General features: G+C 19.3%; 1 protein-coding gene across 1 annotated transcript in view; it reads right to left on the reverse strand.

Annotated features, from left to right (window-relative positions):
* Positions 1-23159: 23159 nt before the first annotated feature.
* Positions 23160-27972, reverse strand: part of LOC145270141 (uncharacterized) — a 52401-nt gene continuing 47588 nt past the window's right edge. The window contains exon 4 of the mRNA XM_080125751.1: positions 23160-24557. Within this exon, the coding sequence (XP_079981877.1) occupies positions 23693-24557 (865 nt within the window). The 3' untranslated portion in view covers positions 23160-23692. The remainder of the gene's footprint in view (positions 24558-27972) is intronic.

Here is a 27972-nt window from a genome sequence, read left to right on the forward strand (position 1 = left end):
TTTTATCATAATAACTTCTTTATTTTTATCATAATAACTTTTTTATTTTTATCATAATAACCTTTTTTTAATTTTTATCATAATAACCTTTTTTATTTCTATCATAATAACCTTTTTTATTTTTATCATAATAACTTTTTTATTTTTATCATAATAACTTTTTTATTTTTATCATAATAACCGGTTTTATTTTTATCATAATAACCTTTTTTATTTTTATCATTATAACCTTTTTTATTTTTACCATAATAACCTTTTTTATTTTTATCATAATAACTTTTTTTATTTTCATTATAATAACCTTTTTTATTTTTATCATAATAACCTTTTTTATTTTTATCATAATAACCGTTTTATTTTTATCATAATAACTTTTTTATTTTTATCATAATAACCTTTTTTTAATTTTTATCATAATAACCTTTTTTATTTTTATCATAATAACTTTTTTATTTTTATCATAATAACTTTTTTATTTTTATCATAATAACATTTTTTTAATTTTTATCATAATAACTTTTTAATTTTTATCATAATAACCTTTTTTATTTTTATCATAATAACTTTTTTATTTTTATCATAATAACTTTTTTATTTTTATCATAATAACCTTTTTTATTTTTATCATAATAACCTTTTTTATTTTTATCATAATAACCTTATTTATTTTTACCATAATAACCTTTTTTATTGAAATCATAATAACTTTTTTTATTTTTATCATAATAACCTTTTTTATTTTTACCATAATAACCTTTTTTATTTTTATCATAATAACCTTTTTTATTTTTTTCATAATAACCTTTTTTATTTTTATCATAATAACCTTTTTTATTTTTATCATAATAACCTTTTTTATTTTTATCATAATAACCTTTTTTATTTTTATCATAATAACCTTTTTTATTTTTATCATAATAACCTTTTTTATTTTTATCATAATAACCTTTTTTATTTTTATCATAATAACTTTTTTATTTTTATCATAATAACTTTTTTATTTTTATCATAATAACTTTTTTATTTTTATCACATTAACCTTTTTTTAATTTTTATCATAATAACTTTTTTATTTTTATCATAATAACCTTTTTTATTTTTATCATAATAACTTTTTTATTTTTATCATAATAACTTTTTTATTTTTATCATATTAACCTTTTTTTAATTTTTATCATAATAACTTTTTTGTTTTTATCATAATAACTTTTTTATTTTTATCATAATAACCTTTTTTATTTTTATCATAATAACCTTTTTTATTTTTATCATAATAACCTTTTTTATTTTTATCATAATAACCTTTTTTATTTTAATCATAATAACTTTTTTATTTTTATCATAATAACCTTTTTTTAATTTTTATCATAATAACTTTTTTGTTTTTATCATAATAACTTTTTTATTTTTATCATAATAACTTTTTTATTTTTATCATAATAACCTTTTTATTTTTATCATAATAACTTTTTTATTTTTATCATAATAACTTTTTTATTTTTATCATAATAAACTTTTTTATTTTTATCATCATAACCTTTTTTATTTTTATCATAATAACCTTTTTTATTTTTATCATAATAACCTTTTTTATTTTTATCATAATAACCTTTTTTATTTTTATCATAATAACCTTTTTATTTTTATCATAATAACCTTTTTATTTTTATCATAATAACCTTTTTTATTTTTACCATAATAACCTTTTTTATTTTTATCATAATAACTTTTTTATTTTTATCATAATAACCTTTTTTATTTTTATCATAATAACTTTTTTATTTTTATCATAATAACTTTTTTATTTTTATCATAATAACATTTTTATTTTTATCATAATAACCTTTTTTATTTTTATCATAATAACTTTTTATTTTTATCATAATAACTTTTTTATTTTTATCATAATAACTTTTTTATTTTTATCATAATAACCTTTTTTTAATTTTTATCATAATAACTTTTTTATTTTTATCATAATAACTTTTTTATTTTTATCATAATAACCTTTTTTTATTTTTATCATAATAACTTTTTTATTTTTATCATAATAACTTTTTTTTTATTTTTATCATAATAACTTTTTTATTTTTATCATAATAACTTTTTTTATTTTATCATAATAACCTTTTTTTATTTTTATCATAATAACTTTTTTATTTTTATCATAATAACTTTTTTATTTTTATCATAATAACTTTTTTATTTTTATCATAATAACCTTTTTTTAATTTTTATCATAATAACTTTTTTATTTTTATCATAATAACCTTTTTTATTTTTATCATAATAACTTTTTTATTTTTATCATAATAACTTTTTTATTTTTATCATAATAACCTTTTTTTAATTTTTATCATAATAACTTTTGTATTTTTATCGTAATAACTTTTTTATTTTTATCATAATAACTTTTTTATTTTTATCATAATAACCTTTTTTATTTTTATCATAATAACTTTTTTATTTTTATCATAATAACCTTTTTTATTTTTATCATAATAACCTTTTTTATTTTTATCATAATAACTTTTTTATTTTTATCATAATAACTTTTTTATTTTTACCATAATAACCTTTTTTGTTTTTATCATAATAACTTTTTTATTTTTATCATAATAACTTTTTTATTTTTATCATAATAACCTTTTTTTAATTTTTATCATAATAACCTTTTTTATTTCTATCATAATAACCTTTTTTATTTTTATCATAATAACTTTTTTATTTTTATCATAATAACTTTTTTATTTTTATCATAATAACCGGTTTTATTTTTATCATAATAACCTTTTTTATTTTTATCATTATAACCTTTTTTATTTTTACCATAATAACCTTTTTAATTTTTATCATAATAACCTTTTATATTTTTACCATAATAACCTTTTTTATTTTTATCATAATAACTTTTTTATTTTTATCATAATAACATTTTTTATTTTCATTATAATAACCTTTTTTATTTTTATCATAATAACTTTTTTATTTTTATCATAATAACTTTTTTATTTTTATCATAATAACCTTTTTTATTTTTATCATAATAACCTTTTTTATTTTTATCATAATAACTTTTTTATTTTTATCATAATAACTTTTTTATTTTTATCATAATAACTTTTTTTATTTTCATTATAATAACCTTTTTTATTTTTATCATAATAACCTTTTTTATTTTTATCATAATAACCTTTTTTATTTTTATCATAATAACCTTTTTTTAATTTTTATCATAATAACCTTTTTTATTTTTATCATAATAACTTTTTTATTTTTATCATAATAACTTTTTTATTTTTATCATAATAACATTTTTTTAATTTTTATCATAATAACTTTTTAATTTTTATCATAATAACCTTTTTTATTTTTATCATAATAACTTTTTTATTTTTATCATAATAACTTTTTTATTTTTATCATAATAACCTTTTTTATTTTTATCATAATAACCTTTTTTATTTTTATCATAATAACCTTATTTATTTTTACCATAATAACCTTTTTTATTGAAATCATAATAACTTTTTTTATTTTTATCATAATAACCTTTTTTATTTTTACCATAATAACCTTTTTTATTTTTATCATAATAACCTTTTTTATTTTTTTCATAATAACCTTTTTTATTTTTATCATAATAACCTTTTTTTATTTTTATCATAATAACCTTTTTTATTTTTATCATAATAACCTTTTTTATTTTTATCATAATAACCTTTTTTATTTTTATCATAATAACCTTTTTTATTTTTATCATAATAACTTTTTTATTTTTATCAAAATAACCTTTTTTATTTTTATCATAATAACCTTTTTTATTTTTACCATAATAACCTTTTTTATGTTTATCATAATAACTTTTTTATTTTTATCATAATAACTTTTTTTATTTTTACCACAATAACCTTTTTTATTTTTATCATAATAACCTTTTTTATTTTTTTCATAATAACCTTTTTTATTTTTATCATAATAAACTTTTTTATTTTTATCATAATAACCTTTTTTATTTTTATCATAATAACTTTTTTATTTTTATCATAATAACTTTTTTATTTTTATCATAATAACCTTTTTTATTGTAATCATAATAACTTTTTTATTTTTATCATAATAACCTTTTTTATTTTTACCATAATAACCTTTTTTATTTTAATCATAATAACTTTTTTTATTTTTATCATAATAACCTTTTTTATTTTTACCATAATAACCTTTTTTATTTTTATCATAATAACCTTTTTTATTTTTTTCATAATAACCTTTTTTATTTTTATCATAATAACCTTTTTTATTTTTATCATAATAACTTTTTTATTTTTATCATAATAACTTTTTTATTTTTATCATAATAACCTTTTTTATTTTTATCATAATAACCTTTTTTATTTTTATCATAATAACCTTTTTTATTTTTATCATAATAACCTTTTTTATTTTTATCATAATAACCTTTTTTTTTTATCATAATAACCTTTTTTATTTTTACCATAATAACCTTTTTTATTTTTATCATAATAACTTTTTTATTTTTATCATAATAACCTTTTTTATTTTTACCACAATTACCTTTTTTATTTTTATCATAATAACCTTTTTTATTTTTTTCATAATAACCTTTTTTATTTTTATCATAATAACTTTTTTTATTTTTATCATAATAACCTTTTTTATTTTTATCATAATAACTTTTTTATTTTTTTCATAATATCCTTTTTATTTTTATCATAATAACTTTTTTTTTTTATCATAATAATTTTTTTTTAATTTTTATCATAATAACTTTTTTATTTTTATCATAATAACTTTTTTATTTTTATCATAATAACTTTTTTATTTTTATCATAATAACTTTTTTATTTTTATCATAATAACTTTTTTATTTTTATCATAATAACTTTTTTATTTTTATCATAATATCTTTTTTATTTTTATCATAATAACTTTTTTATTTTTATCATAATAACTTTTTTATTTTTATCATAATAACCTTTTTTATTTTTATCATAATAACTTTTTTATTTTTATCATAATAACTTTTTTATTTTTATCATAATAACCTTTTTTTAATTTTTTTCATAATAACTTTTTTATTTTTATCATAATAACCTTTTTTATTTTTATCATAATAACTTTTTTATTTTTATCAAAAATAACCTGTTTTTAATTTTTATCATAATAACTTTTTTATTTTTATCATAATAACTTTTTTATTTTTATCATAATAACTTTTTTATGTTTATCATAATAACCTTTTTTTAATTTTTATCATAATAACTTTTTTATTTTTATCATAATAACCTTTTTTATTTTTATCATAATAACTTTTTTATTTTTATCATAATAACCTTTTTTATTTTTATCATAATAACTTTTTTATTTTTATCATAATAACTTTTTTATTTTTATCATAATAACCTTTTTTTTATTTTTATCATAATAACTTATTTATTTTTATCATAATAACCTTTTTTATTTTTATCATAATAACTTTTTTATTTTTATCATAATAACCTTTTTTTAATTTTTATCATAATAACTTTTTTATTTTTATCATAATAACTTTTTTATTTTTATCATAATAACTTTTTTATTTTTATCATAATAACTTTTTTATTTTTATCATAATAACTTTTTTATTTTTATCATAATAACTTTTTTATTTTTATCATAATAACCTTTTTTATTTTTATCATAATAACTTTTTTATTTTTATCATAATAACTTTTTTATGTTTATCATAATAACCTTTTTTATTTTTATCATAATAACTTTTTTATTTTTATCATAATAACTTTTTTATTTTTATCATAATAACCTTTTTTATTTTTATCATAATAACTTTTTTATTTTTATCATAATAACTTTTTTATGTTTATCATAATAACCTTTTTTTAATTTTTATCATAATAACTTTTTTATTTTTATCATAATAACCTTTTTTATTTTTATCATAATAACTTTTTTATTTTTATCATAATAACTTTTTTATTTTTATCATAATAACCTTTTTTTAATTTTTATCATAACTTTTTTATTTTTATCATAATAACCTTTTTTATTTTTACCATAATAACCTTTTTTATTTTTATCATATAAACTTTTTTATTTTTATCATAATAACCTTTTTTATTTTTATCATAATAACTTTTTTATTTTTATCATAATAACTTTTTTATTTTTATCATAATAACCTTTTTATTTTTATCATAATAACCTTTTTATTTTTATCATAATAACCTTTTTATTTTTATCATAATAACTTTTTTATTTTTATCATAATAACCTTTTTATTTTTATCATAATAACCTTTTTTATTTTAATCATAATAACCTTTTTTATTTTTATCATAATAACTTTTTTATTTTTATCATAATAACCTTTTTTATTTTTACCATAATAACCTTTTTTATTTTTATCATATAAACTTTTTTATTTTTATCATAATAACTTTTTTATTTTTATCATAATAACTTTTTTATTTTTATCATAATAACCTTTTTATTTTTATCATAATAACCTTTTTATTTTTATCATAATAACCTTTTTATTTTTATGATAATAACCTTTTTTTAATTTTTACCATAATAACCTTTTTTATTTTTATCATAATAACTTTTTTATTTTTATCATAATAACTTTTTTATTTTTATCATAATAACTTTTTTATTTTTATCATAATAACTTTTTTATTTTTATCATAATAACTTTTTTATTTTTATCATAATAACTTTTTATTTTTACCATAATAACTTTTTTATTTTTACCATAATGACCTTTTTTATTTTTATCATAATAACCTTTTTTATTTTTATCATAATAACCTTTTTTATTTTTATCATAATAACCTTTTTTATTTTTATCATAATAACCTTTTTTATTTTTATCATAATAACCTTTTTTTAATTTTTATCATAATAACTTTTTTATTTTTATCATGATAACTTTTTTATTTTTATCATAATAACCTTTTTTATTTTTATCATAATAACCTTTTTTTAATTTTTATCATAATAACTTTTTTATTTTTATCATAATAACTTTTTAATTTTTATCATAATAACTTTTTTATTTTTATCATAATAACCTTTTTTATTTTTATCATAATAACTTTTTATTTTTATCATAATAACTTTTTTATTTTTATCATAATAACTTTTTAATTTTTATCATAATAACCTTTTTTTAATTTTTATCATAATAACTTTTTTATTTTTATCATAATAACTTTTTTATTTTTATCATAATAACCTTTTTTTTATTTTTATCATAATAACTTTTTTATTTTTATCATAATAACTTTTTTTTTATTTTTATCATAACTTTTTTATTTTTATCATAATAACCTTTTTTATTTTTATCATAATAACCTTTTTTTAATTTTTATCATAATAACTTTTTTATTTTTATCATAATAACTTTTTTATTTTTATCATAATAACTTTTTTATTTTTATCATAATAACTTTTTTATTTTTATCATAATAACTTTTTTATTTTTATCATAATAACTTTTTTATTTTTATCACATTAACCTTTTTTTATTTTTATCATAATAACTTTTTTATTTTTATCATAATAACTTTTTTTATTTTTATCATAATAACTTTTTTTTTTTATCATAATAACTTTTTTATTTTTATCATATTAACCTTTTTTTAATTTTTATCATAATAACTTTTTTGTTTTTATCATAATAACTTTTTTATTTTTATCATTATAACTTTTTTATTTTTATCATAATAACCTTTTTATTTTTATCATAATAACTTTTTTATTTTTATCATAATAACTTTTTTATTTTTATCAGAATAAACTTTTTTATTTTTACCATAATAACCTTTTTTATTGAAATCATAATAACTTTTTTTATTTTTATCATAATAACCTTTTTTATTTTTACCATAATAACCTTTTTTATTTTTATCATAATAACCTTTTTTATTTTTTTCATAATAACCTTTTTTATTTTTATCATAATAACCTTTTTTTATTTTTATCATAATAACCTTTTTTATTTTTATCATAATAACCTTTTTTATTTTTATCATAATAACCTTTTTTATTTTTATCATAATAACCTTTTTTATTTTTATCATAATAACTTTTTTATTTTTATCATAATAACCTTTTTTATTTTTATCATAATAACCTTTTTTATTTTTACCATAATAACCTTTTTTATGTTTATCATAATAACTTTTTTATTTTTATCATAATAACTTTTTTTATTTTTACCACAATAACCTTTTTTATTTTTATCATAATAACCTTTTTTATTTTTTTCATAATAACCTTTTTTATTTTTATCATAATAAACTTTTTTATTTTTATCATAATAACCTTTTTTATTTTTATCATAATAACTTTTTTATTTTTATCATAATAACTTTTTTATTTTTATCATAATAACCTTTTTTATTGTAATCATAATAACTTTTTTATTTTTATCATAATAACCTTTTTTATTTTTACCATAATAACCTTTTTTATTTTAATCATAATAACTTTTTTATTTTTATCATAATAACCTTTTTTATTTTTACCATAATAACCTTTTTTATTTTTATCATAATAACCTTTTTTATTTTTTTCATAATAACCTTTTTTATTTTTATCATAATAACCTTTTTTATTTTTATCATAATAACCTTTTTTATTTTTATCATAATAACCTTTTTTATTTTTATCATAATAACCTTTTTTATTTTTATCATAATAACCTTTTTTATTTTTATCATAATAACCTTTTTTATTTTTATCATAATAACCTTTTTTATTTTTATCATAATAACCTTTTTTTTTTATCATAATAACCTTTTTTATTTTTACCATAATAACCTTTTTTATTTTTATCATAATAACTTTTTTATTTTTATCATAATAACCTTTTTTATTTTTACCACAATTACCTTTTTTATTTTTATCATAATAACCTTTTTTATTTTTTTCATAATAACCTTTTTTATTTTTATCATAATAACTTTTTTTATTTTTATCATAATAACCTTTTTTATTTTTATCATAATAACTTTTTTTTTTTTTCATAATATCCTTTTTATTTTTATCATAATAACTTTTTTTTTTTTATCATAATAATTTTTTTTTAATTTTTATCATAATAACTTTTTTATTTTTATCATAATAACTTTTTTATTTTTATCATAATAACTTTTTTATTTTTATCATAAAAACTTTTTTATTTTTATCATAATAACTTTTTTATTTTTATCATAATAACTTTTTTATTTTTATCATAATATCTTTTTTATTTTTATCATAATAACTTTTTTATTTTTATCATAATAACTTTTTTATTTTTATCATAATAACCTTTTTTATTTTTATCATAATAACTTTTTTATTTTTATCATAATAACTTTTTTATTTTTATCATAATAACCTTTTTTTAATTTTTTTCATAATAACTTTTTTATTTTTATCATAATAACCTTTTTTATTTTTATCATAATAACTTTTTTATTTTTATCAAAAATAACCTGTTTTTAATTTTTATCATAATAACTTTTTTATTTTTATCATAATAACTTTTTTATTTTTATCATAATAACTTTTTTATGTTTATCATAATAACCTTTTTTTAATTTTTATCATAATAACTTTTTTATTTTTATCATAATAACCTTTTTTATTTTTATCATAATAACTTTTTTATTTTTATCATAATAACCTTTTTTATTTTTATCATAATAACTTTTTTATTTTTATCATAATAACTTTTTTATTTTTATCATAATAACCTTTTTTTTATTTTTATCATAATAACTTTTTTATTTTTATCATAATAACTTTTTTATGTTTATCATAATAACCTTTTTTATTTTTATCATAATAACTTTTTTATTTTTATCATAATAACTTTTTTATTTTTATCATAATAACCTTTTTATTTTTATCATAATAACCTTTTTATTTTTATCATAATAACCTTTTTATTTTTATGATAATAACCTTTTTTTAATTTTTACCATAATAACCTTTTTTATTTTTATCATAATAACTTTTTTATTTTTATCATAATAACTTTTTTATTTTTATCATAATAACTTTTTTATTTTTATCATAATAACTTTTTTATTTTTATCATAATAACTTTTTTATTTTTATCATAATAACTTTTTATTTTTACCATAATAACTTTTTTATTTTTACCATAATGACCTTTTTTATTTTTATCATAATAACCTTTTTTATTTTTATCATAATAACCTTTTTTATTTTTATCATAATAACCTTTTTTATTTTTATCATAATAACCTTTTTTATTTTTATCATAATAACCTTTTTTTAATTTTTATCATAATAACTTTTTTATTTTTATCATGATAACTTTTTTATTTTTATCATAATAACCTTTTTTATTTTTATCATAATAACCTTTTTTTAATTTTTATCATAATAACTTTTTTATTTTTATCATAATAACTTTTTAATTTTTATCATAATAACTTTTTTATTTTTATCATAATAACCTTTTTTATTTTTATCATAATAACTTTTTATTTTTATCATAATAACTTTTTTATTTTTATCATAATAACTTTTTAATTTTTATCATAATAACCTTTTTTTAATTTTTATCATAATAACTTTTTTATTTTTATCATAATAACTTTTTTATTTTTATCATAATAACCTTTTTTTTATTTTTATCATAATAACTTTTTTATTTTTATCATAATAACTTTTTTTTTATTTTTATCATAACTTTTTTATTTTTATCATAATAACCTTTTTTATTTTTATCATAATAACCTTTTTTTAATTTTTATCATAATAACTTTTTTATTTTTATCATAATAACTTTTTTATTTTTATCATAATAACTTTTTTATTTTTATCATAATAACTTTTTTATTTTTATCATAATAACTTTTTTATTTTTATCATAATAACTTTTTTATTTTTATCACATTAACCTTTTTTTATTTTTATCATAATAACTTTTTTATTTTTATCATAATAACTTTTTTTATTTTTATCATAATAACTTTTTTATTTTTATCATAATAACTTTTTTATTTTTATCATATTAACCTTTTTTTAATTTTTATCATAATAACTTTTTTGTTTTTATCATAATAACTTTTTTATTTTTATCATTATAACTTTTTTATTTTTATCATAATAACCTTTTTATTTTTATCATAATAACTTTTTTATTTTTATCATAATAACTTTTTTATTTTTATCAGAATAAACTTTTTTATTTTTATCATAATAACCTTTTTTATTTTTATCATAATAACCTTTTTTATTTTTATCATAATAACCTTTTTTATTTTTATCATAATAACCTTTTTTATTTTTATCATAATAACCTTTTTTATTTTTATCATAATAACCTTTTTATTTTTATCATAATGACCTTTTTATTTTTATCATAATAACCTTTTTTATTTTTACCATAATAACCTTTTTTATTTTTATCATAATAACTTTTTTATTTTTATCATAATAACCTTTTTTATTTTTATCATAATAACTTTTTTATTTTTATCATAATAACTTTTTTATTTTTATCATAATAACATTTTTATTTTTATCATAATAACCTTTTTTATTTTTATCATAATAACTTTTTATTTTTATCATAATAACTTTTTTATTTTTATCATAATAACTTTTTTATTTTTATCATAATAACCTTTTTTTAATTTTTATCATAATAACTTTTTTATTTTTATCATAATAACCTTTTTTATTTTTATCATAATAACCTTTTTTTATTTTTATCATAATAACCTTTTTTATTTTTATCATAATAACCTTTTTTATTTTTTTCATAATAACCTTTTTTATTTTTATCATAATAACCTTTTTTATTTTTATCATAATAACCTTTTTTATTTTTATCATAATAACCTTTTTTATTTTTATCATAATAACCTTTTTTATTTTTATCATAATAACCTTTTTTATTTTTATCATAATAACCTTTTTTATTTTTATCATAATAACCTTTTTTATTTTTATCATAATAACCTTTTTTATTTTAATCATAATAACTTTTTTATTTTTATCATAATAACCTTTTTTTAATTTTTATCATAATAACTTTTTTGTTTTTATCATAATAACTTTTTTATTTTTATCATAATAACTTTTTTTATTTTTATCATAATAACCTTTTTATTTTTATCATAATAACTTTTTTATTTTTATCATAATAACTTTTTTATTTTTATCATAATAAACTTTTTTATTTTTATCATAATAACCTTTTTTATTTTTATCATAATAACCTTTTTTATTTTTATCATAATAACCTTTTTTATTTTTATCATAATAACCTTTTTTATTTTTATCATAATAACCTTTTTTATTTTTATCATAATAACCTTTTTATTTTTATCATAATAACCTTTTTATTTTTATCATAATAACCTTTTTTATTTTTACCATAATAACCTTTTTTATTTTTATCATAATAACTTTTTTATTTTTATCATAATAACCTTTTTTATTTTTATCATAATAACTTTTTTATTTTTATCATAACTTTTTTATTTTTATCATAATAACATTTTTATTTTTATCATAATAACCTTTTTTATTTTTATCATAATAACTTTTTATTTTTATCATAATAACTTTTTTATTTTTATCATAATAACTTTTTTATTTTTATCATAATAACCTTTTTTTAATTTTTATCATAATAACTTTTTTATTTTTATCATAATAACTTTTTTATTTTTATCATAATAACCTTTTTTTATTTTTATCATAATAACTTTTTTATTTTTATCATAATAACTTTTTTTTTATTTTTATCATAATAACTTTTTTATTTTTATCATAATAACTTTTTTTATTTTATCATAATAACCTTTTTTTATTTTTATCATAATAACTTTTTTATTTTTATCATAATAACTTTTTTATTTTTATCATAATAACTTTTTTATTTTTATCATAATAACCTTTTTTTAATTTTAATCATAATAACTTTTTTATTTTTATCATAATAACCTTTTTTATTTTTATCATAATAACTTTTTTATTTTTATCATAATAACTTTTTTATTTTTATCATAATAACCTTTTTTTAATTTTTATCATAATAACTTTTGTATTTTTATCATAATAACTTTTTTATTTTTATCATAATAACTTTTTTATTTTTATCATAATAACCTTTTTTATTTTTATCATAATAACTTTTTTATTTTTATCATAATAACCTTTTTTATTTTTATCATAATAACCTTTTTTATTTTTATCATAATAACTTTTTTATTTTTATCATAATAACTTTTTTATTTTTACCATAATAACCTTTTTTATTTTTATCATAATAACTTTTTTATTTTTATCATAATAACTTTTTTATTTTTATCATAATAACCTTTTTTTAATTTTTATCATAATAACCTTTTTTATTTCTATCATAATAACCTTTTTTATTTTTATCATAATAACTTTTTTATTTTTATCATAATAACTTTTTTATTTTTATCATAATAACCGGTTTTATTTTTATCATAATAACCTTTTTTATTTTTATCATAATAACCTTTTTTATTTTTATCATAATAACCTTTTTTTAATTTTTATCATAATAACCTTTTTTATTTCTATCATAATAACCTTTTTTATTTTTATCATAATAACTTTTTTATTTTTATCATAATAACCGGTTTTATTTTTATCATAATAACCTTTTTTATTTTTATCATAATAACTTTTTTATTTTTATCATAATAACTTTTTTATTTTTACCATAATAACCTTTTTTATTTTTATCATAATAACTTTTTTTATTTTTATCATAATAACTTTTTTATTTTTATCATAATAACCTTTTTTTAATTTTTATCATAATAACCTTTTTTATTTCTATCATAATAACCTTTTTTATTTTTATCATAATAACTTTTTTATTTTTATCATAATAACTTTTTTATTTTTATCATAATAACCGGTTTTATTTTTACCATAATAACCTTTTTTATTTTTATCATAATAACTTTTTTTATTTTCATTATAATAACCTTTTTTATTTTTATCATAATAACCTTTTTTATTTTTATCATAATAACCTTTTTTATTTTTATCATAATAACTTTTTTATTTTTATCATAATAACCTTTTTTTAATTTTTATCATAATAACCTTTTTTATTTTTATCATAATAACTTTTTTATTTTTATCATAATAACTTTTTTATTTTTATCATAATAACATTTTTTTAATTTTTATCATAATAACTTTTTAATTTTTATCATAATAACCTTTTTTATTTTTATCATAATAACCTTTTTTATTTTTATCATAATAACCTTTTTTATTTTTATCATAATAACCTTATTTATTTTTACCATAATAACCTTTTTTATTGAAATCATAATAACTTTTTTTATTTTTATCATAATAACCTTTTTTATTTTTACCATAATAACCTTTTTTATTTTTATCATAATAACCTTTTTTATTTTTTTCATAATAACCTTTTTTATTTTTATCATAATAACCTTTTTTATTTTTATCATAATAACCTTTTTTATTTTTATCATAATAACCTTTTTTATTTTTATCATAATAACCTTTTTTATTTTTATCATAATAACCTTTTTTATTTTTATCATAATAACCTTTTTTATTTTTATCATAATAACCTTTTTTATTTTTATCATAATAACCTTTTTTATTTTTATCATAATAACCTTTTTTATTTTTACCATAATAACCTTTTTTATGTTTATCATAATAACTTTTTTATTTTTATCATAATAACTTTTTTTATTTTTACCACAATAACCTTTTTTATTTTTATCATAATAACCTTTTTTATTTTTTTCATAATAACCTTTTTTATTTTTATCATAATAACCTTTTTTATTTTTATCATAATAACCTTTTTTATTTTTATCATAATAACTTTTTTATTTTTATCATAATAACTTTTTTATTTTTATCATAATAACCTTTTTTATTGTAATCATAATAACTTTTTTATTTTTATCATAATAACCTTATTTATTTTTACCATAATAACCTTTTTTATTTTAATCATAATAACTTTTTTTATTTTTATCATAATAACCTTTTTTATTTTTACCATAATAACCTTTTTTATTTTTATCATAATAACCTTTTTTATTTTTTTCATAATAACCTTTTTTATTTTTATCATAATAACCTTTTTTATTTTTATCATAATAACCTTTTTTATTTTTATCATAATAACCTTTTTTATTTTTATCAAAATAACCTTTTTTATTTTTATCATAATAACCTTTTTTATTTTTATCATAATAACCTTTTTTATTTTTATCATAATAACCTTTTTTATTTTTATCATAATAACCTTTTTTATTTTTATCATAATAACCTTTTTTATTTTTACCATAATAACCTTTTTTATGTTTATCATAATAACTTTTTTATTTTTATCATAATAACCTTTTTTATTTTTACCACAATTACCTTTTTTATTTTTATCGTAATAACCTTTTTTATTTTTTTCATAATAACCTTTTTTATTTTTATCATAATAACTTTTTTATTTTTATCATAATAACTTTTTTATTTTTATCATAATAATTTTTTTTTAATTTTTATCATAATAACTTTTTTATTTTTATCATAATAACTTTTTTATTTTTATCATAATAACTTTTTTATTTTTATCATAAAAACTTTTTTATTTTTATCATAATAACTTTTTTATTTTTATCATAATAACTTTTTTATTTTTATCATAATATCTTTTTTATTTTTATCATAATAACTTTTTTATTTTTATCATAATAACTTTTTTATTTTTATCATAATAACCTTTTTTATTTTTATCATAATAACTTTTTTATTTTTATCATAATAACTTTTTTATTTTTATCATAATAACCTTGTTTTAATTTTTTTCATAATAACTTTTTTATTTTTATCATAATAACCTTTTTTATTTTTATCATAATAACTTTTTTATTTTTATCAAAAATAACCTTTTTTTAATTTTTATCATAATAACTTTTTTATTTTTATCATAATACCTTTTTTATTTTTATCATAATAACTTTTTTATGTTTATCATAATAACCTTTTTTTAATTTTTATCATAATAACTTTTTTATTTTTATCATAATAACCTTTTTTATTTTTATCATAATAACTTTTTTATTTTTATCATAATAACCTTTTTTATTTTTATCATAATAACTTTTTTATTTTTATCATAATAACTTTTTTATTTTTATCATAATAACCTTTTTTTAATTTTTATCATAATAACTTTTTTATTTTTATCATAATAACCTTTTTTATTTTTATCATAATAACTTTTTTATTTTTATCATAATAACCTTTTTTTAATTTTTATCATAATAACTTTTTTATTTTTATCATAATAACTTTTTTATTTTTATCATAATAACTTTTTTATTTTTATCATAATAACTTTTTTATTTTTATCATAATAACTTTTTTATTTTTATCATAATAACTTTTTTATTTTTATCATAATAACCTTTTTTATTTTTATCATAATAACTTTTTTATTTTTATCATAATAACTTTTTTATGTTTATCATAATAACCTTTTTTATTTTTATCATAATAACTTTTTTATTTTTATCATAATAACTTTTTTATTTTTATCATAATAACCTTTTTTATTTTTATCATAATAACTTTTTTATTTTTATCATAATAACTTTTTTATGTTTATCATAATAACCTTTTTTTAATTTTTATCATAATAACTTTTTTATTTTTATCATAATAACCTTTTTTATTTTTATCATAATAACTTTTTTATTTTTATCATAATAACTTTTTTATTTTTATCATAATAACCTTTTTTTAATTTTTATCATAACTTTTTTATTTTTATCATAATAACCTTTTTTATTTTTATCATAATAACTTTTTTAATTTTATCATAATAACTTTTTTATTTTTATCATAATAACCTTTTTTATTCTTATCATAATAACTTTTTTATTTTTATCATAATAACTTTTTTATTTTTATCATAATAACCTTTTTTATTTTTATCATAATAACTTTTTTATTTTTATCATAATAACTTTTTTATTTTTATCATAATAACCTTTTTTATTTTTATCATAATAACCTTTTTTATTTTTATCATAATAACCTTATTTATTTTTACCATAATAACCTTTTTTATTGAAATCATAATAACTTTTTTTATTTTTATCATAATAACCTTTTTTATTTTTACCATAATAACCTTTTTTATTTTTATCATAATAACCTTTTTTATTTTTTTCATAATAACCTTTTTTATTTTTATCATAATAACCTTTTTTATTTTTATCATAATAACCTTTTTTATTTTTATCATAATAACCTTTTTTTTTTATCATAATAACCTTTTTTATTTTTATCATAATAACCTTTTTTATTTTTATCATAATAACCTTTATTTTATTTTTAAGATAATAACCTTTTTTATTTTTATCATGAGTAAAGTTTTTTATTTTTATCATAATACCCTTTTTTATTTTTATCATAATAACCTTTTATATTTTTACCATAATAACCTTTTTTATTTGTATCATAATAACCTTTTTAATTTTTATCATAATAACCTTTTATATTTTTACCATAATAACCTTTTTTATTTTTCTCATAATAACCTTTTTTTTATTTTTAAGATAATAACCTTTTATATTTTTATCATGAGTAATGTTTTTTATTTTTACCATAATAACCTTTTTTTTATCATGAGTAAATTTTTTTATTTTTATCATAAGTAACTTCGGTAAAAAAGGATGCTAAAGGATGATGAAGCAAGGGCTGCAGTACTGTAATGTATGATGGTTGAAACCTTGGAATCTGCACAGCAGAACAATCCGGCCCGGGGAAATTGGTTTGTGAACTGAAAAGAGCTGAATGTATAGGTCCATGCTAGCTGCCTAGCAATTGGTGCAGCGTTGGAGATGCGCAAAACTGCATGATCGCTGCGAACTGAAGATGACTCTCAACATATCAACTTAGTTGAACTGGATGCCGTATTGAAAGGCATCAATTTGGCTCTTCAATGTTAGAGCAAGGTGCTACACATAAAGATAGATTCTTTCTGCGTATATCATTGGGTCTTGGACACGCGAACTGGAAAGGCGCAATTACGCACCAAAGCAGCAAGCATGAGGTGACTAAGCACTCTCGTGAAAGAGTATGGGCTCACAGAGGATGTGACGCTGGTTCTATCAGCACGAAACATCGCTGACCGATTGACACGAGTACCACAGTGGTGGTTTGAGGCAATGAAAAAGAAAAACAGGCTTGACCCGGTGATAGGCGCAGTTCACACAGATGAGCTGGATGAGAGTCAAATCATGGCTATTCACAAAGGTAGTGGACATCTGGGGGTGCGACGCACGACCTACTTTGTCAGGAAAAGTTGCCCAACCACGACAAAAGCAACCCACCCAGTGGCAGTCAGGTGGGAAAAGGGAAAGCTGGAAGTTAACAAGAATTAGAAAAGAATTGGAACGGATATCACGCATTATGGCACCTTCCACTTTTTAACTCTAACAGACTGTGGCCCATCGCTCGCGTTTCTCCATTTGGAGGAAATCAGCAAGGCAGGACTTGGCAAGCATGATTCATCAGTTGGAGGCAGTGTTCCTCAGGCGTGGCTTGCTGCATGAAATCCTTTTAGACAATGACACAGCTTTCTGCAGCAACACGTTCCAAGCATTTGCACATAAATGGGGAGTTCACTTGCGATTCCATTGTGCAAACGCTCCAGCTGAGAATGGCATAGCGGAACAATGTCACCGTACAGTGGAACGAATAATGGCTAGAATGAGCTGTCCCATACAGGAGACTGTCTACTGGTATAACATCACACCAAGAGACGACACATCTCCCTTCACTGCGCCTGCCAACCGGATTTATCAATACGAGGTTCGAGTAAAGGAGACTAATCTCGCAACAGCATCCCCAGGTCCCAAGAACAGCTCTTACCAGGTTGGAGATCACGTGTGGGTCAAAAGACCGCAAAATCGATGTACCGTGAGGTTCGGCAAAGGTGGGATGACCAAGGTAATCAGCCATCGATCGATTTTGGTGGACGCTGTGCCTCACCACATGAAAGATCTGCGCCCTCGTCATTATATTGTTACATCAGAGGAAGAGGAAGAGGAAGACAGTACAATATCTTCTGAAAGGACAGAGAGTATGATGCAGGAAGATATAGAGGATTTTGAGCTATTTAATCCACCTACTGAAGAAGTGGAAGAGGGACCACCCGTCTTGCCATTAAAAAGGAGTACCCGACAAAGACGGCTACTGCCCCCCTGCCCCGATTGTGAAACACCGTCTATGGAACAGACTGGTGGCAATAATGGTGGTAATGAGGAAGATGGCAAGGAGGAAGTGCTGCCTCCGGTTCTTCGAAGAAGTACCCAACAAAGACGACTGCCACCCTGCCCCGTTTGTGATCATGAGATCAGGGAGGAGTAAAGCAGAATTAGCAAAAACCGAAATGAGGGGAAATAGAGAGCTTACCTGGGATACGTCTGTAGTGTTTCGGGCCGAGCGGAAGAGAGGGTTCCAAGATGGCGTCCATGGGGTTTTATTATTCTCGCGCGATTATGCAAAAACATAATTCCCGGCCACTAAAAAGGGAGGACACTGGACAGGTGTCGGGGGCGTCCTGCAGATTGTGTGTAGGTGGTTCTGGCGAGTGGATTGGATTGGATTGTTCTTTGTTATGAACCACATGTCTGCCAAAAGCGAGTTTTTGTTCTTTCTGGTTTTTTTTTTTTGTCTTCTTCTTTCTCCACAGTTATTAGAGACAAGAAACATCTCTCTTCTAGAGGTGGGTGATACTTATTATTTCCTATCTGTGTTCCTGATTTTTTTTTTTTTTGCCTACTACATTTTGCTTCAGTATCGAATGTCTAGCGACACTGATAACTGACCAGTTCAAACACTTGACATATATGAATTTAAAATCAATCTCTAACCAGCACTGGCAAATTGGTATATAAACACAGCAAGTTGCAAAGTTGAAAAGTTGTTCCCTTTTCTATTTGCTGAGGTTGAAACGTCGAGCTGGCAGGCAAGATGACTGACGTCACATAAAGCAATATAGAGGCAAAATGTATTGAATCTCATATCGACAGAAATGAGCTGCGTTTAACTCCTACCATGACCACAACCATGATAACAAAGTTAGAAAATCAGACGTCCGCAGTGTTTAACACTCAACTGTTATACATTTATGTAACAAGTAATTAGTGTTTTATTTTGCTTTTATAATACATTAAGACTTTTTACTTATAACAAGTCGTCTGCCGTTTTTTTTTCTTCTCATGACGTCACCAGTCTGATTGGAGTGACTTGCTGGAGAATATTCGATTTCGTTTTCAGCGCATGTAAACTTGGATTGAAGACACATCGTAGGCAAGTAGGCACCTGCTGGCGTCATCCATACAAGAAGGAGCCGTGATCCAAAAGGGCCAATCCTCTTCCCAGCAGGGTTAGCTAGCCGGATGGGAAGAAATGTCATAGACGTATGCTACATTAGTGAGAATATTAAATTTTAATTACATACAACAGCATCATATGCTTATAGAGAACATTAGATTTTAATAACATCAACCAGCATTATATGCCAGTGAGAATATTGAATTTTTATTACATAAACTAGCATAATATTCTAGTGAGAAAAATGAATTTTAATTACATTCAGTTGGAATATATAGTAAGAATATTAGATTTTGATTACATAAACCAGCATCATATTATAGTAAGAATATTAGATGTTATTTACATAAATCAGCATCATATGCTAGTGAGAATATTAGGGGAAACAGTTTATGCGCTCCTAAGATTCTGGGTAGCTTTACATCCCAAGAGAATTTTATGGTCTCGAACTTTATCTAGTTGCTCGTCTGCTAAGTTCTCGGTAAAATTAAGCTTCTTTTAAGCCTGTTTAGACTTGAGCTTTTTTCATCACAGAATAATTGAAAATTTGCTACACTACTACTCTCACTTGTCGGCGGTTGGTTAAGGAGAAATATGTATAATAAAATAAGAAATATATGCAACAAGGATAAACAAACAAGATTTGAAAAATACAATATTTTTATGAATTTTATTTTTTAAAGAACAACTGTAGTATCTCAACATACAAATATTTTTATAACTTTTACTTATATAAAATTCTATTAGTTTACCTCCTCACAATCCAAGGTAAGTTTTTAATGTAAAGAAACGAAACGTTACATTTGAATAAATGTATTTTGTGCAGAAATGGTATCAAACAAATTTTTAAAAGTATTTTATAGGCCTTAAAATGAGATCTTCTACAACCAAGAATTGATTAAAAAATGTTTCTATTGTCTGGCTATGAACTTGATTGTTTGACTTCATAAAAAAAACGTGATTGGTTAACAGTGTAGTTGGAAAAACTTACATCATTCACCATCATACGCTTTCCATTCATCGCTATGGATTACGAAAATACCCCCCAAATTGCATGTTACATAATATTTTTAAAAATTCTCCGCCCTTTATCTTCCCTATATAACTGGGCTCCCAATTAGAACAATTAAAAAGCATTAAAACTATGTAACACACACAAAATTATGAACCACTTTTTTTTTTTGAAAACTTTGCTATTTCAAATGTCTACTAAAGATTTCTCCATGATGTGATAAGTCATTTCACTATAAGAAAACATGAAATGTCACAAAATATTTTCAGTTCTGGGGGTTCATACCATGCAAATTGTAAATTTGCCACGGGTTTGGTTATCAGATTTCTTGTCAGCAAGCTTGAATACTTCTAAAAAAACTAAATTAGAGTGATCGGTGTTCTGTTGTAACATCAAATAGTTTTATTAAAAAGTCTTTTTTAAATAGTTTTATTTAAATAAATTTGTTTAAACAGTTTTATTTGCCAGTTTTGTTTAAATTTCATAAACCAGTTTTGTTTAAATAGTTTTATTAAAAGTTGTGTTTAAATAGTTTTATTAAATAGTTTTATTAAAAGTTTCACTCATATAGTTTTCTTAAACAGTTTCTTTAGTTTCATTTAAAAGTTTTGTTAAAATAATTTTAGTAAAAATGTTTGCTTAAATATAGTTTCATTAAAACAAAAATATTACATTTGTTTAAAAATGAAGAGATAGATAGTTCACATGAATATAGTTTTTATTAGAACCAAAAATATTATATTTGTTTAAAAATGAAGAGATAGTTCACATGAATATAGTTTTTATTAGAACAAAAATATTACATTTGTTTAAAAATGAAGAGACAGATAGTTCACATGAATATAGTTTTTATTAGAACAAAAATATTACATTTGTTTAAAAATGAAGAGATAGATAGTTCACATGAATATAGTATTTATTAAAACAAAAATATTACAATTGTTTAAAAATGAAGAGATAGATAGTTCACATGAATATAGTATTTATTAGAACAAAAATATTACATTTGTTTAAAAATGAAGAGATAGATAGTTCACATGAATATAGTTTTTATTAGAACAAAAATATTACATTTGTTTAAAAATGAAGAGATAGATAGTTCACATGAATATAGTTTTTATTAGAACAAAAATATTACATTTGTTTAAAAATGAAGAGATAGATAGTTCACATGAATATAGTATTTATTAAAACAAAAATATTACAATTGTTTAAAAATGAAGAGATAGATAGTTCACATGAATATAGTATTTATTAGAACAAAAATATTACATTTGTTTAAAAATGAAGAGATAGATAGTTCACATGAATATAGTTTTTATTAGAACAAAAATATTACATTTGTTTAAAAATGAAGAGATAGATAGTTCACATGAATATAGTTTTTATTAGAACAAAAATATTACATTTGTTTAAAAATGAAGAGATAGATAGTTCACATGAATATAGTTTTTATTAGAACAAAAATATTACATTTGTTTAAAAATGAAGAGATAGATAGTTCACATGAATATAGTATTTATTAGAACAAAAATATTACATTTGTTTAAAAATGAAGAGATAGATAGTTCACATGAATATAGTATTTATTAGAACAAAAATATTACATTTGTTTAAAAATGAAGAGATAGATAGTTCACATGAATATAGTTTTTATTAGAACAAAAATATTACATTTGTTTAAAAATGAAGAGATAGATAGTTCACATGAATATAGTTTTTATTAGAACAAAAATATTACATTTGTTTAAAAATGAAGAGATAGATAGTTCATATGAATATAGTTTTTATTAGAACAAAAAATATTACATTTGTTTAAAAATGAAGAGATAGATAGTTCACATGAATATAGTTTTTATTAGAACAAAAATATTACATTTGTTTAAAAATGAAGAGATAGATAGTTCACATGAATAGTTTTTAGTAAAACAAACATTACATTTGTTTAAAAATAAGAGATAGATAATTCACATAAATATAGTTTTTATTAGAACAAAAATATTACATTTGTTTAAAAATGAAGAGGTACTATTCAGCAAATTACACATAATCGATGAAAAATTAAGTGCAACATAACAAGAAAAGTATTTGGTTTACATTATGTGTTTGCATGCAACATATTAATATATTAGATATAAATTTAAACGAATGATTTCTATTCTGTATGTGTTCGCATATGTTGCAACATACAGTCTTTTCTTTTGAAAGAAGAGCCACACACACCACAAGAGAAAGGTTTCTCTCAGGTATGCTTACGCATATGTTGCAACAAATATTGTTTCTTTGAAAAAGAAGAGTGACATATTTCACAAGAATGTGGTCGCTCTCCGGTATGTGTTCTCATATGCTGTACCATATAACTTCTTTGTGTAAAAGAAGAGCCACACACTTCACAAGAATATGGCTTCTCTCCAGTATGCACATGCATATGTCGCAACATACTTTGTTTCCGTGCAAAAAAAGAACCACATATTTCACAAGGATATGGTTTCTCTCCAGTATGTATTCGCATATGTTGCAACATACTTTGTTTTAGTGTAAATGAAGAGTCACATATTTCACAAGAGTATGGTTTTATTCCAGTATGCATGCTCATATGTCGTAACATACGTTGTTTCAGTGCAAAAGAAGTACCACATACTTCACAAGAGTAAGGTTTTTCTCCAGTATGCATTCGCATATGTTGCACCATATGTTGTTTCCTTGTAAATGAAGAGCCACATATCTCACAAGAATGTGGTCGCTCTCCAGTATGTGTTCGCACATGCTGCAACAAACTACATTTTTGTGTAAAAGAGAATCCACATGCTTCACAAGAATATGGTTTCTCTCCAGTATGTGTTCGCATATGTGTCACCATGTCTGATTTCCTTGCAAAAGAAGAACTACATACTTCACAAGAATATGGTTTCTCTCCAGTATGTGTTCGCATGTGTTTTAACATATTTGATTTATTTGCAAAAGAAGAGTCACATACTTCACAAGCATATGGTTTCTCTCCAGGGTCTCTTTGCATATGTAGCGACATATGTGATTTACAGTTAACAGGAAGTTGTTTTTTCAATATCTTTTCAGAAAATGCTATTTGATGAAAGGAAAAAATTGTTCAGATTTTTCTCATTTCCGGCTTTTAACTTTAATACATGTGCATTTATTTTCTTGTCTTGTTTTCTTGATATTCTGCAAAATTAAAAAAAGATAAAGGTAAAGAAAATATAATTAATTTATACATGTTTTTGCAAAGCATTTTTATGACATAAAGTTATGGACTCAGTTATTCATAAAATATATATTAGAAATAAGTTTTCAGTATAATGTGCTAAAAGCAAAAATCAGAATTATGTTCAATTTTATTAAAAATTCAATAATTGTTTTGTTTAAAAATTGAATGAAGATATTTTTACAATACCTATTTTTTAATTAAATGAATGAATTTAATTTGTATAGGTAATATTAAACTAAACTTTCACAAAAGTTTTAATGAGATCATAATTTATGTTTTATTTAGTTTATAAATTTAGAAACACAAATACTTTATTGATGATCTTTAAAAAACTGTTATAATAATCTTGTTAAATTTGCAACACATTGACTAATTCTTTCCAATGCATTTAATAAATCTGGAAATTCTTTAACATTACATAACATTGACATATACATATAACATATATGTAACATAAGATACATAACATTGACATATGTAACATAACATTACATTCAACAAATTAATGTATAAATATTTGAAGATGTCTGAATTAAATTAAATTCACCAAAATTAGAAAAAGTTAAAATTCAAGAAAATACAAAAAAAAACAATCATACATTTTTTCACGTCATCAAATATTTCCTAATTTAATATATTTTGTGTATCGAATTAAGTTAAATTTTAAATATGATTTATACTTAAATCAAAATAGAATAAAAGGTTATTTAAGATACAATAAATATATACTAAATAAAGTCGGAATGTGTAACAGTTATATTCTTATTCACAAAATCACATTTATTGGACGGTTTAAACATGTAACTATTATAAAATACTGCCAGAAAAAAGGGTCAATATCTAATGAATAAACATTGTACAAACTCCAGTCATGTCATTCTTGTTTGAGATAACTGATCTCATGTATGATGAATTGAGTCGAGTGTCTTATCCTCATGCATATGTTTATGGTTTTCAAGTAGTGTAGTGAGAAAAATTGAGATTTTGCCTCGTTTATCTTTTTAACTGTAAACAAAGCCTAGCATAATGGGCTACTAATTGGGACTACATATACATGAGATTATGCAGGGAGTTGAGCGACAAGATGTCTGTGTTACATTTAAATTTCTGCATTCTAGTACAATTATAGAAGCAAGAAACATTAAAGGAATTCCAAAGTCTAGCAGTACGAGGAAAAAAGAACTATTAGAGCAGATTGCTTTTCAACATTTCAACAATAAATGAGATTTTAATGCTTGTTGGGTTATTCACAAGTACATATGCTAAAGGGCTACAAGATGCAAGATTGCAGTGATAGGACAGATGTTTGAGTTTGGTCGAGTGCGAGACAATGCTTTTGGACCCTGTTTAAGAGGGTAACACTAGTAGTAGATACGCCAGACGTCATGCCTTATGATTGTGGCATTCATATTGGATAAGTTAGGCCAGTTGTTTTCAACAAGTTCACTGGCTTACCAGACACAGTGATTTAGGTTTACTTCCATTTTTGATTTACTTGCAAGGCATTCGCAGTTACAATGATGGACCCTTAAAAGCTTCACTGAGGATAAACGGTTGTCAATGACATGGAGAATGCAACATGATAGAATATCTCTAGTTTGCATAAGCTACTTGCCTACACAGGCCAAGTCTTACAGACATAAAGGAGAATAATGCAGACAAGGGTCTAGTAGATTCTGACTTCTGTGTTCAGCCTGATATATTTTCAAAACCAGAAACACAATCGAAGTTGACAGAAGCTGGTGCAGACATAACAGATGCAGTGAAGTATGTCTTCACAACCTTAATCTGTTACCGTGATGATGGAGGGAAAATATTTGAATGATCAACTAATTCAAAAGTTTCTGTGTTGAGGAAAGGCAGTTGTTTTTTATTTAGAAAGAAGGCCTGCATTTATCTTCATGGTAATCTTTGAAATGTAAGATTGCATCTTAGCAATAGCCGACAGAATGCCAGTGAAGCTTTCACCTAATATGGTGATATCATCGGCATAGTCTTCACCCTATATGACTTTAAGTTACACCGTGAATGTTGACCATAGTATTCAATGTCATCCAGTTCATGGTGTAATTGAAGAGAATGAGAACACATCCTTGTCGATCACCAGACTCAAAGACTTCTGACCATACAGCAAAGTTTAGTGCATGTGGAAAGATAGTAGGCTTTGATTAGGTCGAGAAGTTTTAGAGGCATGTCCTTCCAAGGGTTCCATATTTAACAGTCAAATACAGTTAAGTGAAGTTAATGAAGCAGGGGATAGTTTTTGCTCATGCATTCTTTGGAGAGTGAAAATCTGGCAAGTACATCCTAGAAATCTACATTGTCTGTGTCTTTAAAACTGCTCCAACAGAATAATAGTAACGATTTTGCACTGATATTAATAAGGCTGATACCACAATACTAATAGTAATAGCATTTATCACCTTTCATGTAAAAGAGAAGCAAGACAGCATTGCTCCAGTCTTGACAAAGCTTTTCAGCTTTCCAGACATGGATGAAATTTAAATGGAGGGTTGAGACTAATAGATCTGAAGCTTTCAGATAAAAGACCATCTTCACCAGCCATTTCAATTTTTTTCAGTTTTTTGATGTTGTCAAGGTTTCATCAGTAGTGAGGGTATGATGACACAAATGTGGCAACAATACTTTTCGCATAGGAGAATGATGGCTTTGTAGAAATACAGGATACTCTCAGGTGTAATTTTCTAGCAGGGTAGAGGGAGCCCACCTCCTTTGCAAGGGTCTTTGCAATATATTTGTTACAATTTATGTTACCTGAGAATGAAAAGTCAATGATTTTGAATGAAAAGGGCTTAGGTAGGGCATTATTTGCCATGAAAATCGGTGGTTGAGAAAATTTCTTGTAATTGCAAAAGGAAGGAAGTTAGTGCAGCATTAATTATAACCATACATTCATGGTCACATTTAACTACAAACTGAAAGTCGTTTTCTTTACTATAGAAATATGTATATTTTTTTTTTTATATCTATTACAAATCGTACTCTTTTCGTACACAATTTTATTGGAAAGATTTTTCATGAATATCAGGAAGTAAGGTCAACGATTCGATCCCTGATGCCCACACAACTTAATATCATTTTGTTTGAACATACTGTCATCAAGAACAATCTGGAATTTTCTCTTTTAAATGCATATGTGTTTAGAGATGGCAATTATATGCAGTAGAACGGGGTTAGCTAACTCCATGCTATTCATTAGAAATGAGTTTATAAGGTTGTAATGCAGTAACTACTCTTCTGTAAGCACATGCTAATAAAGCATATGCTTACAGAAGAGC

The sequence above is a fragment of the Euprymna scolopes genome, chromosome 46, assembly GCF_053919585.1.
Source record: "Euprymna scolopes isolate OS-2025 chromosome 46, ASM5391958v1, whole genome shotgun sequence".
In the NCBI taxonomy this organism is placed as follows: domain Eukaryota; kingdom Metazoa; phylum Mollusca; class Cephalopoda; order Sepiida; family Sepiolidae; genus Euprymna; species Euprymna scolopes.